Source organism: Haliaeetus leucocephalus, unplaced genomic scaffold (assembly GCF_000737465.1).
Source record: "Haliaeetus leucocephalus isolate CR32 unplaced genomic scaffold, Haliaeetus_leucocephalus-4.0 Scaffold656, whole genome shotgun sequence".
In the NCBI taxonomy this organism is placed as follows: Eukaryota; Metazoa; Chordata; class Aves; order Accipitriformes; family Accipitridae; genus Haliaeetus; species Haliaeetus leucocephalus.
The window spans coordinates 17,785,401-17,805,064 of NW_010973092.1; the positions used below are offsets into that span (position 1 = coordinate 17,785,401).

General features: G+C 36.7%; 1 protein-coding gene across 1 annotated transcript in view; it reads left to right on the plus strand.

Annotated features, from left to right (window-relative positions):
• DOCK2 (dedicator of cytokinesis 2) overlaps positions 1-19,664 on the plus strand; it is a 211,433-nt gene that overhangs the window by 52,660 nt on the left and 139,109 nt on the right. The window contains exons 24-26 of the mRNA XM_010579143.1: positions 2,679-2,749; positions 3,593-3,699; positions 17,809-17,957. Of these exons, the coding sequence (XP_010577445.1) occupies positions 2,679-2,749; positions 3,593-3,699; positions 17,809-17,957 (327 nt within the window). The remainder of the gene's footprint in view (positions 1-2,678; positions 2,750-3,592; positions 3,700-17,808; positions 17,958-19,664) is intronic.

Sequence of the window (19,664 nt, forward strand, 5' to 3'; positions counted from 1 at the left end):
TTGTGTTCCATTGGTTCCAGGTTTACAGTGTTTTTAGATTTCCTATGATGTGTAGTGGTAGTTCATAATTAAAAATGACATTTGCTTGTAGTTAATTCAGTTTACCCCTTATTGTAGTTTAAAACGTGTAAAGACTTCAGGGGCTAGTGGAAACATACTTCTGTTTGGGCTTTGTGCTTTGCCAGTGTAAAATGGAAAGTGTGATCTTTACTGTTTTATTACAGTCCCTATAAACAGATGACATAAACCAAGAGTTACTCCTGTTTTCAAGGTGGGCAGTAAACTCCACTATTCTGAGTGAAAAGAAATTGTGCACTTTCAGCATGCATTTATTGGATAACTTGTTTAATCAGTCCTGTAGCATATACCATATTTTGTTGAAGAAAAGACAGTAAGCATCTGTGTAATGCATAGTTTTGGGTTTTGTTCTAATTTTTTTACTAACCCCGGATGTATCATTGGTGGAACAGGCCTATTGTGAAAAATAGAGCTATATCAGTAATAGAAGACTTCACATTACTGTAACTTAGTTTTCAGCAAAATGTTAGTAGAAATTTACACCCTGCAACTGCACAATGAAGTAAAGCTGTTATTACCTTTGTAATTCTCATAATCTGGACCAAGAAGAGGTTAGTGAAACTCAAATGTTGTAAATTGATTCTCTTTACTATGGTTGGATTTATAGCAGCATGCGAATGTAATTGATATGATTAAATCTATTTTCTTCAGTTTTAAGTTCATAATGGCAGCAGATTAGCTTTTTGCTAAGAATTTTTGCACAATAACCAAAAATTGATGCTGTGGTTAGATTTTTAGATAGGCAAAATGTTTTTTTTTGTTTTTTTTTTGTTTTGCAATCAGTGATTGCACAGCATCTTTATACAGATTTGAACTTCCATGAAAAGGGTCTACTGTAGGTGACCTATTGAAATAGGAAGATAGGAGGGAAGGAAGAGACTGATGTCCTGCTTCAAACCTATATCAATGTGGCCAGGTTCTCCTTTTTGACAAATTATGTTACACTTTACCAAAAATGCTTTGAAAACCACAGAGTCTGTTTTTGCTTGGCATTTGTTACAGCTCTCAGCCAAGAAGTATGGCATATCCTTTTGGATATGTAAAGTATTTGAGAAATACAAGCTAGTTAGTGGGAAGATAAGTCACAGGTCATTTAGTGAATGTAAAAATCACTGTAGGCAGCTCTTAATATCTAAAGCATAAGTAGAGAAATGAGTGGACAGTGGCCCAGCAAGTGTTAAATATGTTTAACATTTTTGCTTTTTATTGCAAGATTTTTCACTATGTGTGCCTTCAACAGGTATTGTAGAGGCTAAATACTTCCAATCTACAAAGGAACTTTATGACACAGCGTACTGCAAGTTAGTCTTTACGGATGTTAGCCTTAAATATTATTGATGATTTTGAGCCTGAAAATTATCTGCTTAAGTATTCTTGTCTATGTATGTCCTGGTTTCAGCTGGGATAGAGTTAATTGTCTTCCTAGTAGCTGGTACAGTGCTATGTTTTGAGTTCAGTATGCTAAGAATGTTGATAACACTGATGTTTTCAGTTGTTGCTAAGTAGTGTTTAGACTGAAGTCAAGGATTTTTCAGCTTCTCAAGCCCAGCCAGTGAGAAAGCTGGAGGGGCACAAGAAGCTGGCACAGGACACAGCCAGGGCAGCTGACCCAAACTGGCCAACAGGGTATTCCATACCATGTGACGTCACATCTAGTACAGAAACTGGGGGAGTAGGGGTGAGGGGATCACCGCTCGGGGACTAACTGGGTGTTGATCGGTGGGTGGTGAGCAATTGCACTGTGCATCATTTGTACATTCCAATCCTTTTCTTATTACTGTTGTCATTTTATTAGTGTTATCACTGTTAGTATCTTCTTTTCTGTTCTTTTAAACCGTTCTCATCTCAACCCATGAGTTTTACTTCTTTTCCCGATTTTCTCCCCCACCCACTGGGTGGGGGGGGGGGTGAGCGAGCGGCTGCGTGGTGCTTAGTTGCTGGCTGGGGTTAAACGATGACAGTGTAAGAAGAGTAATGTGTCTTTTTCTTACCCTTGTCATCTTTTAAGCTTTGATTATTCCACTACTCTGTGAAAATATACCTCCAGAAATTGATAGGATAAGAGAAAGCGTCAGATAGCTTACCTGCAGATAGGTGGTTAGGGAGATGATGCTGCATTTCATCTGTTCCATAAAGTGTAGCTTTTGGGCTGGGTAGATGACCGTTGCCCTGACTTCTGCCTCCTGCATGGCACATTTCTGGGATGGAATTGATCCAAAGTATGATCAAAGACCTCCTGCTTTGATCAATGCTTGGTTTACATATTTGCATCATAACAACAGTCTTAGTCTGTAAAGAGAACATGATCTACAAAGATGGTTTTGGCCTTTCCAGTGGTCTACAAAGAGAATATGATCCACTTGGTACTATTGTATTTAAGTTCTTCTGTATTTCCTCAGCACAAGAGCCCTTGTGTGAGTAGTACTCTGTGGTAAAATTAATGTTCAAATGTCATGTAAAATTTCAGTCGCAGTGAAGAAGTCAAAATTTATCATTGTTTGTCTTGTGTGTGTCTGTTTCAGTGGTGTGCTTTGTATTGTTTGTATGCTGTATAAGCACATAAACGTGCAAAATTAACACAATGTATGTATATCAATCAGGTTGCTGCCTTGAAGTACATACCATCAGTTCTTCATGATGTTGAAATGGTCTTTGATGCCAAGTTACTAAGGTGAGCTGCTTTTGAAGGTTTAGCAGATACATCACATGGTGTATACCATGTATCGCTGCTGTCCACAATGAATTCTTATTGATCGGTTGAAGTCAACAAAGCTATGCTGGTTTGTACTGATCAAGACAGTGGTGGAACTCTGGGCGTATGCTTTTAACAGAGAGTTCTCATCCCATTTACATAATGACAGAATTCGTTATGCCAGCCCAATACTTAAGCAGTAACTTGGTGAATAAAATGAGCAAGTGGAACAATCTATCTTTTTTTTTTTCCTCTTCTTCTCTCCCCACCTCTCCCTTGAGTAAGCCCTATTCCAGAAAATCAAATCTGATTTTAGCATTTTGAAATAAGTATCTTTCTTTATTTGTCAGGCAAATATAAGTTGCCTCCACCCCCCACAAGAATATCTCTATTCCATTGAAAACAATGGAAAGTAACAAATGTTTGTAAACATAGGCAAAATCTAGTTCAACCTCATCTTGTTTCCTTGAAAGTTTTCTTTCTACCCTGCCACTGATCTCTTGTCAATGTATGTGCTATGGTAAATAAATCTAAGTCTTAAAAAGAAATAAATGCTTAGAAATCAAGTTGGTGTAATTTTAAAATAAAGCTAAAACAAGCCTGATTTATTTTAGCTTTATCATGACATATTGTTTTAGCCAGAGAATATTCTTGCTAACTAGAGAATATTAATTTAAAGATTTTGTACTTGAGTATTTTGATGAAGTGGCAGAATAAAACTATATATAGAAATATATGATCTTTTGCTCTTTCTGTCTGTCTTTATTAACACATGATGAATTAATTTGTACGGTATTTATGACACTTTTCCTTTACATGCAGCCAACTACTATATGAATTTTACACTTGCATTCCACCAGTGAAACTACAGAAGCAGAAAGTGCAGTCCATGAAGGAAATAGTACGCAGCAACCTTTTTAAAAAACAAGGTAAATATAAAATGCCTTTAAGACTTAAAATAAACAGGTGTCAAAATGTTGACTTATGTTTTGTGCAATTCATGTTTGAAACTGAGTAAAGCTAATACTGAGAGAGTGTGAATGCCAGAAGTCTGACCTCTGGAGAGGATTCACCTCTTTCTATAAGACGGCTATTGTGCAAAGCATGATTGCTAGCCTAGAACAAGGAGCAGGTGGGTCTCAGAAGAACAGTTTTGTGTGTTTTTCCTATGATATAATGCTTAGATGGATGGAGCTGTATATATCCTTTCAATCAATTTGTAAGCTCTATAGTGAAATAGGAACATGAAAGGAAACCTTGTGAACGCAGCTTATGTTATATAAGTTTTCTGCTTGGGCAGAGGAAAAAAAGTCTGATTATGCTGTCGTATAGCTCAGCTGCAATGCAGCATCTCCATTTATAGGAATTGTGATGTTTCTTAAACTTTATCAGAACTTATTGTCTTTCTCCACTCTCAGAACAGGAGCGATAAGTGGTACTGAAATGTCTTTATTGGCCTTGTGCTTAGTCTTCCTTCATATTATCACAGAAAGGGAATTTTTGCTGAAGGAGTCCTTGCAGAGAAGACCAGTTTTACATGATTGACTTCATCTTCACTGTTAAGTGTTTTGTCTCCTCTCTTGTGGACCAGATGGCTTGCTTCTCTCTCAGCATCTTACTGTTGTGTAGAAAACCTCCAGAACTTTGAAAGGCACATGAGCTACTCAGATAGATGTCCATTTTGTCAGAATTTCAGTTTCTGGCAATTTGTAGATAATGATTCTACTATAACAGTGGATAGCAAATAGTACTAAGCGTGAGTTGGAGTGAGAGGACTGCTCTGCTCATCTCATTCTTCTGTGTTGCCAGAAGAGTGATGCAGTTCTAGCTAGCTAGGACAGATAAAAATTTAACTTTATTTAAAGACCCGTGTTGCTTTCTATGGAGACTGAAATGTATATTGTATGCTATAACAATAATTAGCTCTGTGTGTTGTGTTTTGAGACCATTATAGATTTCCTGGACAAAATGAAGAAAATAACATAGTTGATTTGTTTAGATTAAATTAGATAGCATTTTAATTTATATTTATGTTAATAATTTTCTGGTCATCAGCTGTGATTTTTTTTTTTTTTAAACTATGTGTAAGACTCAAGGTTGTTTGAATCCGTGGGACTTAAAATAGCAATAGCTTGGGTATCTGCAGATACTGATTTTACAAGTAAAGTCTGATATATCATTGCATTACCAGTTGCTTTTACTGCTGCTGCTTCTAAGATAGAAGTGCCAGTCTTAGTTTTATCTCTGCTCCTTGTGGTGAGTAGCATTTATACCGGAAGGAAAAATATCCTCTCACAAAACTGAAAGACTCTTAGGTTAAAATAATGCACTCTCTTAAACTCCTGATCTTATTAGAATTCAGTCAGTTACCTTGACTGTGTTTAATATGATTTTTTTTGTGTGTGTGTACGTATGCATTAGTAACAATCTTCTGTGCAAACTGTAGATATATAACATACCAGCCTGAACTCTCAGGTTATGAAAGGTTTGGTTCATCTGCAGTAAACCCGCTGCTTTGCTATCTGCAAGAACAGTTAGAGACTTAGCAGCTGAGTAGTTCAAGTTCTGATAGTACTAAGGATATTACTTGTTTTAATCTACCGTTTGCTAACTTTTATGCTTTTAGTGAGATATGTTAGTCTCCAGTCAAATACTATTTTTCTGGAAGAAAACCTCAACTTTTTATCGTTTTGTCTCAGAATTTTAGAAGACAGAATGAGAGCAGGCATTGCTGTGGAATAACAATGGTTTGATAATTTTTCTTTAAAGAAACTTGTCTTATTGAAATATATTTGTTACTGGTTCATATATCAGGAGTGTTGGTCAAGACAGCAGATCCCATGCTCGTATAATAAGGAATAAAGCCCTAATAAAGATCCAGAAGGAAAATAGCTGAGCATACAATAACCTATGTGCTTCACAGTTCTATTGACTTGCATCTTACTCCTTTTAGCGTACATCCCACAGCTTCTTTCTTCCATATCGATGTATGCTCCAGAAGAGAAAAGAGTGGGGGTTTGGATTCCAAAGAAGATACATAGTCTGCTTATTGTGGTGCTTGTTTCATGTGTTTAGCAGGCCTTTGCTTTAGCTATGGTCTGTTAATGCAAAGTGTTCTGTAAAGCTTCTACTGCTTGCAGATAAATAATAGTAATAGATTACTGCTTGCTTGTAAATGCAGCTATTCTGATGTCTTGAAATATATAGCTGGTATATCATGGAAAATGTCTACCTCGGAATATGCTGTGAATTTAAAAAGGGTATATGTTTTCTGTGTCTATATTTTTAAGGTGATAATGAATAAGAAATTTTGCTAAGAGGATTTCTAATTCTGAGGAGCTTTTATAAAAACAATAAATGGTGGTTTTTATATACTGCTGACCAGATAATCAATACATTTTAATTTTTGCCAGACAGGTAGTTAGTGGATTCATTTAATCTTAAATTTGTAAATTAAAGAAATAAATTACATCCAAAACCTCTCTGTCCTATTTTTTGCTAACATATCAAACACTTGACAGCAAAACCAAGCAGCTGTGACCGTAAAGGCAGCATATAATACTTAAACCATTTGCCAGCCTAGCTGCTTTGCACTGGATCCTGTATATCTGAGTAGGTCATTGTGATCCAAACTTGCACTAGTAATTGACAGTTAAAGTGTATGCATTTGATAATATGTAGAAATTAACAGCTTGTTTATATGCTTATGGTGATAACATATGCAAGATCTACTGTAAAATGCATTTACTGTAATACTTGGTGTATAACTATATAGTAATACTTGATGCTGTTGTTTATAGAGGAGCCTGAGTAAATAGATTGATTTTTTAAATTATTAGTTTAAAACAAGAGACAGTCCTCTGAAGAAGCAGTTGCCCAAAATAGAGAAATCAAGTTGGTGTAATTTTAAAATAAAGCTAAAACAAGCCTGATTTATTTTAGCTTTATCATGACATATTGTTTTAGCCAGAGAATATTCTTGCTAACTAGAGAATATTAATTTAAAGATTTTGTACTTGCGTATTTTGATGAAGTGGCAGAATAAAACTGCTTCTTGCTGTTATTGTAGAGTTTAAAATTTATACATACCTGAAACTGACGATTTTCCTTCTTTTTTTTTTTCTTTTTTTCTTGGGGGTGCAGGGAGAGGGGCAGGCATACCTTTTCACTATCCTCAGTGCAACCCAGTCAGGGTCAAATAGACTCTTAAAAGTATATTTTCCTTTTCATGAGACTGTTCATATCTAACAGATATTTTATGATTATTTGCATGTGTGTTTTGTTTTCATATTGCTTGGATTTAACCTTCAAGTTGTAATTACCATAGGGGAAAGTCCACAACATGTTTAAGGGCAGGCAATGAAGAATGTGAAAAGATCAATACATAATTAAGCATCTCTGATATTAGAGCAGTATGAAAAAGTTTCTATACTGTGCTATTGTAATATTATGCAGAGTAAATAACAAACAAGTCCTTTTTCTCGTACATTGCCATGGTTGAAAATAGAAAATTCCAAAGATCCTTTTTTGCTCTACATTAAATACAATTGATTCTAAAATTAATTGGGTAGAGAACCAACTGTGTTTGCAGGGTGTAGACAATGCCCGATTCATTACTCCAGGCAATGAGGTGGAAGGTAATTTACAAGAATGAAAGCATATGTAGTGTATCACAAAATAGGATGCAGCATGATAATTAAGGTAAGATTGCCAGCAGTATCATTAACTAAAATTCACATTTATCTAGAACAGGTGGTATTTTTTTCTGCCATGAATATGGAATATATTTGACTACATTGCTAATTACAATGAAGTCTATTAATTTGCATGTGTTTCAAATTATCCATTTTTTCTCCAAGCTTTAGTGTTTAGTCTCTTTCCATGTAGTTCACTACAGTTCCAGTTCAATTAATTTATTTCCATTCCCAATAGTACTGTCTTTAAAATTTAATTGGATTTCATATATTGGTATTTCTTTTCCTTTACCCATTGACGTTCACAGCATTTTCTAAGGAAGTAGACCTGTGAAAACATGAAAATGTCTTTTCAAAAAATAAAAAAAAGCCAGTGAAATTTGGTTTTATTAAATAAGTTACACATGAACCTGAAGTTGGAAGCCTTGAGGTTAAGCTGAATTTATTGGTATGTATTCCCAGGCATTCAAAAGTTCTCACTGCATACTGTCATGGAACAGAGTGCTTTCATCAGATAGGATGCATGGTCCTGCTGACTGCTGCTATAATTGATCTTCAAAAGCTCCACAGCACTACAGCACTTTTACAAGCCCTTAAATTACATTGACAGATTTTTTTGTTGAGGCATTGATTTCTTGTTCCTACTCTGTAACTATAATACAGCTTAGAGGGACTATGGTGGTTCAGGTATTTGAGTGGCTGAATGTAGGAAGACTGATGCTTTCAACTGCTTGTGCACTTTCACCGTAATGTTTAGGAACATTCTAACAGAATGTGTGAGCTCATGCACAGACATTTATCCAGTTTTGTCTTCAGACAATATTATGTCCTTCTTGATCAGAAGACAAGAAATCTTCTTAAACTTAATTTTTGATACTTTCCTTTTAGATCACTTGGTAATTCATTATTTAAAAATATCGGAGGGAGACAAATTATTGTTTTGTCCTGCATAAGCACCCCTAATGGGCTTTCGGTGTCTCATGTATGATGTAAGAAACTGTCTCCTCTCATATATCTTTCCCTTTGTATAGTGGGATGTAATAGATAATTCTCTCCCTCTCGTGAAATTCTTTATTGGACCTACCAAAGAAAAATTTTGTTAGAATTGCTTCATTTCCATGTAAAACTACTTTTGATGCATCACTGGGTTTTTTAGGAAACGTATTGGCAAAATTCCCTGACCATGTCTCCTTTTTTGAGAGATCACCAAGTTAAGACATAGCTATTTACAAATTATGTGCGATTTTTATTGTAGTTAGCGTTTATGAACTTACAGTATTTGGAGCTAGATTTTTATTCTAAGTTGACCATGGAATAATCACTGATATTATGCTGAAATTTGTAAATCAGTTAGCCTTGGGAGAATTGTTTTTTGTTGGTGTGAAATGAATATAAAATGCTTGAATATATGTGTATGTATTCACGCTGATGCTTTTGACTTCGTATTCTCTAGAGGTCCACTCCTGACTAGGAGTTTGTGCTGTAGCAGAACACTGTGAGATCTGCTCGAAAGAATATAAACTCTAAGTAGGTCATACAGATGGTCACTGGCAGGGGTGGGAATAGAGTTTCAGTCTCTTGGCTTGAAATCCAGGTCCTCTGCTCACTGTGGCTGTAGACAGCTACTGCGTGTTCAGCATATGCAAACCACTTGCTGATTTTGGAAGGCCAGCAGCAAGAGACATATGTTAGCAGTAGGGGTTAATTTGCCAGGTGCCAGAAGAAATGCTGAGATTGTAGTATTTTTTTTTTCCCCTAACTGAAGAACTCTTGCTATTGTACTATTGTTTAAAGAAGATAGGTACTTGCACGCACCCATAATTTGGTTACCTAACATTCATGTGTACTTTACTGAGTTTCACCTGTGAAATACTCCAATTCTTTCATTTCACTGCTTGAAAAGTATCGGTAGTTCATGTGTTGGTGATCTAAAAGAGCAAAGATTTAAGTCAGAGATGAGATTTGTTCCTTAAAAAGTAATGCACATAGAAATTTTTGAGGTGCAGCTGAGGAAAACTGTCAATTGGTCGGTCCTGTGCTATGAATTTTGTGTGTGTGTTATTTGTTATATACAGGTTAAACTGTGGCATTTTTTCAGTTAGATTCTGATCTTAAATACTGTAATATTAAATTCAAGCAGAACCGGTAAAATAAAATGAGTGAAGTGTAATATGGCATGTGTAATATAGCATGAAGTAAATGTAAATGGGTTTGGTAATGTTATGTTTTTGTACAGTAGAGCCTCAGCAATCTAAGATTGTCCTGCTAGACTAATGAACTTTCCTGTCTGAGAAAAACAGGAAGATAATGACTTTTACTTTCATGTTCTTCGGAATTCTTCTTTCTAAAGGTTTGAATTTGTTATGTGGGCTATGATCTGTCAGGAAATGCAAATCTGTGTTTTAAAATGCCTATGTTTCACCAGGAATGTAATGTTTGATTTATTTATTTTCTTTTAAAGATCCAGCTGTAAGTCCATCTTGTGATTTCAGATATGCACAAGTCAGGGTCAACTAAGAAAAATTTTAGAGTTAAAATGGTGGCATATAATCAATATCAAGTCTCTCTCCAATCTTCTATGTAACCCAATTAAAGATTTAGAAAAACGTGTATTGTTTTTACCTTCAGGACTGTTAAGAAAAATGTTTAAAAAAAAAAAGGTAGAAGGAACACTAATTTCTAATTAAGCATTTTTCAGTTTAATTATTATTACCGGAATTGAGTTATAGATACTGATTTTAATTGTTCTAGTAATCTTAAATTGTATTCCTACTGATATGAGTTCTTAAGCCAAAGTTTTATTTCTCATTTTTCTGTGATTGTTTTCCTGCACTGTTTTCAACACAACTTATTAACTTTTAAAAATGTTTGAAAGTAGGAGATAGTTAATGCATTTGACTCTCCAATTTTTAGTTACTGGGAAAAAATTGAAAATACTCACTGTTCATAAATTCCTTTAAAATTATTCTCTATTGAAACACAAAATCTTTCCTGTGGATTCATTCTTGAATTTTATACTTACCTTTGAAAAGATTTATTTAAGAAACACACTTATGAGATTAGGGTGGGTTTTTTCGTTCCTTTTTTTGTAATATGCAGTAGTGTTTTTAGGTGTACATTACCTTTAAAGCATCACTTCAAATCCTGTATTCATTTTTTGCCAGTTCTATTCCTGCAATATTTTGATATATATATAAGGATGGCATATGCATATCTATAGGTTTTTATCTGCATACATTTGTGATGAACACATGTAGATTAAAGCCATTATTTTCTTCTGTTTATGGAAGAGTAGGTGGCATGCTCAATATTGCTACTGGTAACTTTTTGTTAGACTTGACCCATTTTGGCAGTTGTTTCAGTTATATTTTTTAAAAAATCTTGATATATGGAGGGAAATCTAAATCAAGTTAGGTGAACTAGCTTTAACAATGAACTTCTAAATGTTTGCGTAAAAACTGTTTACAACTACTTCAAGTAGAAAAAGAGAACAAAAACATACTACAGAAGTTGATAGGAAGCTGTTACTTTAGCAAAATTTTGTGTGTCAATTAAATGAAGTGTGGAAACATGTAAGTTGCAATTCATCAATATTCCATAATCCAAACACAAGGCAAATTTTTAGATCTGCCAGAGAGGATATGCTGACAGGCATTTGTGGCAGGCTGGCAGACTGTAATGATTGCAAGCTGGAAAAGGCACTGAACGCTTACATTGTTGTTTTGGCTACAGCAAAGATAGCGTTAGATGTTGCTCTGGCTGCGTTACAATACGTGGCATTACTCAGCTCCTGTGAGGAGTGACAAAACTTTTAAGATACTCACTGAAGTTGGGAAGTGGATGTATTCTGCAGTGTTATGCTTGGTCACAGTGGTGTGCTGTGACTCTTAATACTGTACCTATTCTGTATCTGACCTTACTTGCTGACACTTGCTTTGAATGGTCAGCAACAGTGTTGTGTGCTGTCTTCACAGATCAACCACTGTGTTTCTCCTTCCTGTGTACTCTATATTCTAGGAGACAAAAAGAATTTTCATCTTACAGTGCTGTCAGAGTCTGTAGGTAACTTATGGTACCTCCCCTTTCTGTGGCTCTTATCTAAACTGTGAAATTTGAATTTAGATTTAGCAATGAGTAAAATACATCCAATTTTAAATTCATGACTTCTGGGCTCCCAGCAGAGACTTAAATGGCAAATAACGAAGAGGGAAGACTTTTAATAGAAAGATGCCTGCAGTTGTGAACAGATGTCCTTTGTGAAGAGGCGTGGTGCTTTAACAGAGCACTGACTGCCATCAGAAGTCTCTCCTCACTGAATGACTGTTGTTCACTGATCTTATTTTTAAGGCTTTGCTCTAAATCTGTATTCAGATGACACCTATGTCCTTATTAAATTGGCATGCCAGTTTTTAAGTGGGCATGAAGCCATCCTAACAGATGGATATGACTACAGGCATGCCAGTGAATCAAGAGTAGTGTTTCCTAAGGGAGACAAAAGTGGTGTTAAATCTTTATTACCATTTTGGCTGCACATATGAGGTAGTCAGGAATGAAGCCCATCTGTGATTTTCACTGAAGGAGACCCAAATGTCTTTTTTAATGACATTATTGCATTAATGACTTTGGAGTTTGAATTTCACTTACCTGGTACAGAAGAAATCATTAGATATCTTCTGAAGGAGAATAAGGTGAATAACCAAAACCATATACCAAAACCATGTAACTGCTTAATCTTTTACAAGAATGAATCTACCTGTCCTTATTCAGGAAGGTGCTACCAGGGAACTTCTCTCTGAGAGGTGTGTTGGAATTTGGGGTTGATAAATATGTAGAACAGTATGTCTTTTGACAGACCTTGATGAAATAAATGCAAGATACTCAAACTGTATGTTGATGTTTTATATGTTCAAATACAGTTTGGGACAGCACATGTTTTATTCTGGCTTCTAGAAAAAAAGCTCAGTCAGAACAGTTGTTTTTTCATGGGTTTGAACATTAAGAGTGTTATCTGTCTTTGGTAATGTTATCACATCATTTATCAAGCAAAAAAGCAGCTAGTACTTAAACAGGCATCTGCCTCCCCCCTCCGTGTCTCTCCCCCATCTGTCTTGAGCTTTTGTGGGGCAGGGGTGAGCAGATGTGTTCATGTGGATTGCTTAATTATAGAATTATTTAGGTTGGAGAAGACCCATAAGATCAAGTCCAACCATAAACCTAATGTTGCCAAATCCACCACTAAACCATGTCCCTAAGTGCCCTAAGTGTCCCTAAGACATCTACATGTTTTTTAAATACCTCCAGGGATGGTGACTCAGCCACTACCCTGGGCAGCCTGTTCCAGTGCTTGATAACTCTTGAGGCCGTTTCTTCTTGTCCTGTCACTTGCTGCTTGGAAAAGAGACTGACACCCACCTCACTACAACCTCCTTCTATGTAATTGTAGAGAGCGATAAGGTCTCCCCTCAGCCTCCTTTTCTCCAGGCTAAACAACTCCAGTTCCCTCAGCTGCTCCTCGTAAGACTTGTTCTCTAGACCCTTCACCAGATTCATTGACCTTCTTTGGAGACTCTAGCACTTCAGTGTCATTCTTGTAGTGAGGGGCCCGAAATTGAACACAGTCTTTGAGGTACGGTCTCACCAGTGCCAAGTACAGGGGGATGGTCACTTCCCTGCTCCTGCTGGCCACACTATTTCTGATACAGGCCAGGGTGCTGTTGGCCTTCTTGGCTACCTGGGCATGCTGCCAGCTCATACTCAGCTGGCTGTGGACCAATGCTCCCAGGTCCTTTTCTGCAGGGCAGCTTTCCAGCCACTCTTCCCTAAGCCTGTAGCGTTGCATGGGGTTGTTATGACCCAAGTGCAGGACCCGGCAATTAGCTTTTTTGAATCTCATACAGTTGGCCTTGGCCCATCAATCCAGCCTGTCCAGATCCCTCTGTAGAGTCTTCCTGCCCTCAAGCAGATCAATACTCCTGCGCAACTTGGTGTCATCTGCAAACTTACTGAGGGTGCACTCAGTAATGAGTCCAGATGATCAAATACTACAACAGAAAGTTTTGCTTTGGCTATTTTTCTCAATTACTGTCTTCTATGATTTTCTTAATTTTTTTCTCCTTTTCCCTAGCCAATGAGTTGTTGATGCTCAAATGAGCACTTTGCTCATTTTGCTTACTTAACTTGTGCAATGATATTAATATTATAATCTGAAATTTATACACCCATTCAATAAACTTTTCTTTGTCCCAAGATAACAGAGGGATTTCATATTCCGTAGAATGTTCCAGTGAAATGGTTGTAACAGGGTTTTTAAAGACGAGAAGGCATGGCTAGTCCATCTGCAGGCTCAGGCTGAGACCAGGGCTTGTTTGCTACAAATGCTAGTCTTTTTCAGTTACTTTGATTGTATGTGTTCATCAGAACATCTTGGAATTCCATCCTCTCATGGGATGACTTCAGCTGTTGGGGATCTTATAAACCTAATTAATTTTCCTCTTCTAAGACTATTGTCTTTTGTTTATGAATAATGTCCTAGATGTATATTATCCGAGTTGTTTACTACACACAAAATAAAGTAATCCTCCTGTATTGCCTTAACTACGGAGCTGAGTTTACCTAGCAGCCAGTCAAAAAAAACAGGCTATATGCCTAAACCAAAATAATTAACAACAACAACAAAAAAATACAGTTTACTTATAATAATATGTTAAACAATTTTTCCATTAATTACAATTGCAGGGGTTTTTTTTATCAAAAGGAAATAATATAGCTAAGGCTGGTTAACCGACCTTTGAATTTCCACATAGCTTGACGCTTCAGCATTGTTCACATCTGAAAATGCACTGTAACTGATCAGTTGTATATGTTAAGTCCTTTTAATAGAATCTGTATGTATCAAATATGGATCAAATTTTAATTTATAATGCAACGTACAACTGGGAGTAATGATGCTTGCAGAGTAATTGCCTCTTAAAACTGGAGGAAATCGTTGTACCTTCTGCCTCAGCTGTCCTCTCGGTACAATAGGAAAATTTTGTCTACGCAAGAAGTCTTGCTTTCTTAATGTTTAAGTAGTATGGAATGGCTTTATGCAGAAGAACTGTGTCAAAGACTTATTTCTCTTACCAAAACATATGTGCGTGTAGTTTTTAAATGAGTTACAGACAACAGTGGACTTTGCTCCAAGCTTTCTGACAGTCTCCATTCATCTAGCGGTCTCCTGTAAATTTCTTGCTGTGTGCTGGTACTTGTTATCAGTAGTCAGCTACTATCTTCTGTTTCTGAGGATTAGCAGCTGGTCATTTGCAGTACACCAAGCTACTACTATGCTACCATTAATTAGTGATTTTTGCAATAAAGGATCATAGAATAGTTCAAGTTTGAAGGAACCTGAGAGTGTCGAGTCCAATCTCCTACTCAAAATGGGGTGAGCTGTGAGGTCAGACCAGGTTGCTTTGGACTTACTCCAGTTGGGTCTTGAAAACTTCCGAGGCCAGAGACTGGGCATCCTGTTCATTCTGCTATTTGGCTGTCTTCATGAGGAAGAATTTTTTTGTAATATCCAGTCTGAACTGCTTGTTTCAGTTGAGTCCGGTTTTTTTATTATTTTAAAATCTGTTAAATCATGCCATCTTTCAGTAACAGACTGGAAATCCACTGCAGTCCCGTTTTAATTTCTCTCTTGCAACTTCATAAGCAAGTTCCTTGCATGTACCTCACCATACATGTACCGGCAGCATATGGACTGTATGGAGAAGTTAAAAGGCTGACAAATAACTCTTTCAGCCCAACTTTGCAGTGGGAATGAAACAGTAATTGCTGTTCTAGAGAAGTGGGTGTTTATACTAGTGGGTTTAGCAGGTGTTTACACTGATAACACTTATGGTCTTTTTCATAATTGTCATGAAGTGGAACTTGATTAGCAATAAATGTTATGTCGAAAGGAAAAAATATCTTAAATTTTTTTGGAGTGGTCAGAACCTTGATGAATGAATACTGAACTGATCATAATATGAACTGTTTCTCCCCTGAATAACCCTAGAGTATTGAAGGACAGTTTCCACAGATTGCAGTGAAAACAGAATTAAAGTTTATTAGCTTTTCAAAAGTAGGTAGGTAATAATCTAATTTACAACTTGTGCTTATTTGTTGACTGAATGTATCAACCCTTTCCTTATTAAAAAAAAAAAAGTACTATCACATTTCAGCAAGTTTTAAAGGTATTGCATACAATTTTTAACATTCTTTAGTTTTTGGTCAAGAAGCTAATGGCACTGCATTTGTTGCGTTTATAATTCGTTATTAGAAGTGGTTCATATGAGCAAATCAAGAAAGAATTTGCTAATTATCAAATTACATCTCAGTTTCAGAAAACTGTGTAGTGTTTGATGTCAGCAGCTGGTGACTATGAATCTATCAGTATTGATGACTTTTGGAGGGGAGTTTTTCTCTGTCTTCCTGGACACAAATCCACACTGAAGTGCTTTAGGAGTGTTAGTATGCCCTGCTACAATGCTCTACCAAGTGCTTTGTAAGTGCAGCAATTTGGTTTCTGGAACAGAGGGGTAGTTGGTGGCCTGCATTAAGTGCAGGAAGCTGGTCTATGTCCAGAATTGATCACATAAATGAAGTGTAAGCTGTGTGAAATTCCTTTTTATGCTGCTCTTTGAACAGGTCTTGTGTTGGTACATGTTCTTTAACTGCTGTTACACTAGTGAGTTTATAATTTAGTCATTGAGTAAGATTTCTCTTGTAGCTTGGAACAAGGGTTAAACAAAATCGGATAAATAGCTTTTTATTCATGTTCTGGCATTAGCAAGAGTAGAGATACTTTATGAGTGAACAAATTATGCTGCCCCTTAGATGTGATTAAAAGTTCCTGGCTTTATATGGCTTGGAGATGTTACTTGAAATAAGAATAATCTGTATGGATAGCTGCTGTTGCTTCATCTGTAAAATTCAGAAATTCATAATCTGCTTCCCATTTTTTTCCTTTCTTACTTTCTTACCCTCCTGTCTTCCTGTACTAGCACCTTTATTTTGGGGGGATTCTGAGTCCCTGACTTGTTTTAAATCACATTGGGTACAGTTTCACCACATCTCACACTCCATTTGTTTATCAGTGAGTATGCTGTATGTGCAGGTACAGGTGTTCTAAATAATTCTTGGAAGAAAAAAATAAAAAGCCACATTTTCATTTTTGTTTGCAGTAATTAAGAAGTTTTCTAGTTTTGTTATTTTTTCTTTTTCTCCCCCCCCAAAACTGTGATACGTGTTATTGATAGAAAATAGTATCCAACTGGCAATATAAATGTTTTTCCACAGAGTTAAGACAGACAATTTTAAGCAATAAGAAATCAGTTGAATGGAAATGAGTAAGAACTTCAGCTTGCTGTCTGTGACTAGAATGCTTCTGTAGTTCTACACAAATTTTATTCTGAGGTGGAACCTCTGAAGGTACATTTAGCTGTGTTTTCTTCCCAGGTTATTTTCCTAAATGTAGCAAATCTTTGAAACATCTGCTCAGTGTTACTCACCCTGTTGTGCTGTACTCTCTTTAATTACATAGCACTCACTGTACAAGTAAGTTGCTACTTAAATCATTCGGTGGCATGTATCAATTAAATTAGGAAAAAAAAAATCTTCTACATCTTTTATTCCTAGATAGACAGTGCCTTCATTGAAGTTATTTCAAATTTGTGTATCTTGTCCTCCTGACATTTCCTGTAAAGCAGCTCTGTCTTAAAAAGTCAATATATACGTGAGACTGAGACGTAAATTACTATTTGTGTCAGCTTCCTTAGATTTAAATAAGGATGAATGTATGCATAGCTCTCGCTCTCATAGGCTTGATAGGCCTTTCATTAGAGTCTTTTCCTTGTCTGCATTCTTTTATGTGTTCTTAGAAGGTATGTGTCAAAACTATGCACATAGAACAATTCTGTTGCTATTTGTGTCTTATTTTCAGAAAGAATAATTTAATAAGTATAGTATTTTTCTTACATTAAACTCCTGTTACTACTTCCACATAGCTTATTACCAGGTGCTTTGTAAGTGAAGTAAATAATTTGTCCCTAAGTGCCAGGGACAAGCTAAACAGCCTTCAGAATTTAACTGAAATAAATTACTTTTATTGGGAAGTTGTGTTTTTAATATATGAGAAATACTGTTGACTTAAACTTGTGTGATATTTTTGTATCCCTGAGGCATGATTGGAAAAATCAACAAATCCACGTTGGAAGGGACTGTAGCTGTTAAAGCATATTGTGTTTTACTGTTTGGAAGAGGGTTTATTTGCAAGTAGTATTTAATTTATATATGTTCTTAAGGTAATTTCCTTTCTTTCAGAATGCAGGGACATTCTGCTTCCTGTGATTACAAAAGAGCTGAAGGAATTACTGGAACAGAAGGATGATCAACAGCTCCAGGTCCAAGAGAAGAAGTACTGTGTTGAATTACTCAATAGCATCCTGGAGGTTCTGAGCTGTCAAGACGCTGTAAGTATTGATGGTGATGTAGATGACCCAAGTCTGTAGTAAGCCTGAGCTGATTAGGTAGTAAATTATTGATGCTGATGAATCTCATCGAAATTTTTAATACAAGTCAGTGGCAAATTGAACTTTTCTCCTATTTTTCATAAACTTAAGTTAAAGAGCAGTTGAGGTATTAAAGGTGAAGTACTGAAATCTATGCTATCTTTTTTTATTTCTCAATTTTGTATTTTTAAATAGTCAGCTGCTGTAAATCACCATAGTATTATTAAAAGCAGTGAGGCTGCTGTGTTTTTTCCTAGCAGAGGTTTAAATACTTCTAGTTTTGACTGGTCAAGTTCAACGGAATACATACTGAAATGAATTAGAATATTACGACACCAAGCTGAGTATCAATGGTATCGATGACACCAAGCTGACAGGCTGACACGCCTGAGGGATGGCATGCCATTCATAGGGACCTGGACAAGCTCAAGAAGTGGGCCCATGTGAATGTCATGAGGTTCAACAAGGCCAAGTGCAAGGTCCTGCACCTCAGTTGGGGAAGCCCCAGTATCAATACAGGCTGGGGAATGAAGGGATTGAGAGCAGCCCTGCAGAGAAGGACTTGGGCTTATTGGTGGATGAAAGGCTGGACGTGAGCTGACAATGTGTGCTCACAGCCCAGAAAGCCAACCGTGTCCTGGGCTGCATCAAAAGAAGTGTGGCCAGCAGTTTGAGGGAGGTGATTCTGCCCCTCTACTCTGCTTTAGTGAGACCCCACCTGCAGTACTGTGTCCAGCTCTGGGGTCCTCAGCACAGGAAAGATGTGGACCTGTTGGAGCAGGTCCAGAGGAGGGCCACAAAGATGATCAGAGGGATGGAACACCTCTCCTATGAGGACAGGCTGCAAGAGTTGGGGTTGTTCAGCCTGGAGAAGAGAAGGCTCTGGGGAGACCTTATTGCAGCCTTCCAGTACCTAAAGGGGGCCCATAAGAAAGACAGGGACAGACTTTTTAGTGGGGCCTGTAGTGATAGGACAAGGGGTAATGGTTTTAAACTAAAAGAGGGTAGATTTAGACTAGATGTAAGGAAGAAGTTTTTTACAGTGAGGGTGGTGAAACACTGGAACAGGTTGCCCGGAGAGGTGGTAGATGCCCCATCCCTGGAAGTATTCAAGGTCAGGTTGGACGGGGCTCTGAGCAACCTGATCGAGTTGAAGATGTCCCTGCTCATTGCAGGGGGTTGGACTGGATGACCTTTAGAGGTCCCTTCCAACCCAAACTATTCAATGATTCTATGATTATTCTAAGTATTCAGAATAATTTTCAATTTTGATCTCATTTCTCCTATAAAAACCTTTGTGGTTTCTGAAAGAAATGTTTTTCAGTGTACAAATGTTGTAGCTTATGGTTTCTGCTTTCAGCAATGTCTGTGCAAAACAGATTACTCTTTACTATACTTCATTTTGAGTCTGTAGTTTCATTCTCAGGCTCCTGAATTTTTGTTGCACTGTGGAAATTGTCGTCTGGGTGGTTGCTTTTCTTATTTGAGAGAGTATTGAATCAACTTTTTACTCCCTCACTTTTTAATGAGCACTAGGTTATTTGATGAAGTTTCACAATAATTTGAGGAATTTATTCTGAGAAATCCTCATAGTTAATTACATTAGGAAAGTTGTAATTTCTGCTATGAATATGTGCTGATTTCTCCTGAGCTGTAGTTTTCTGATAC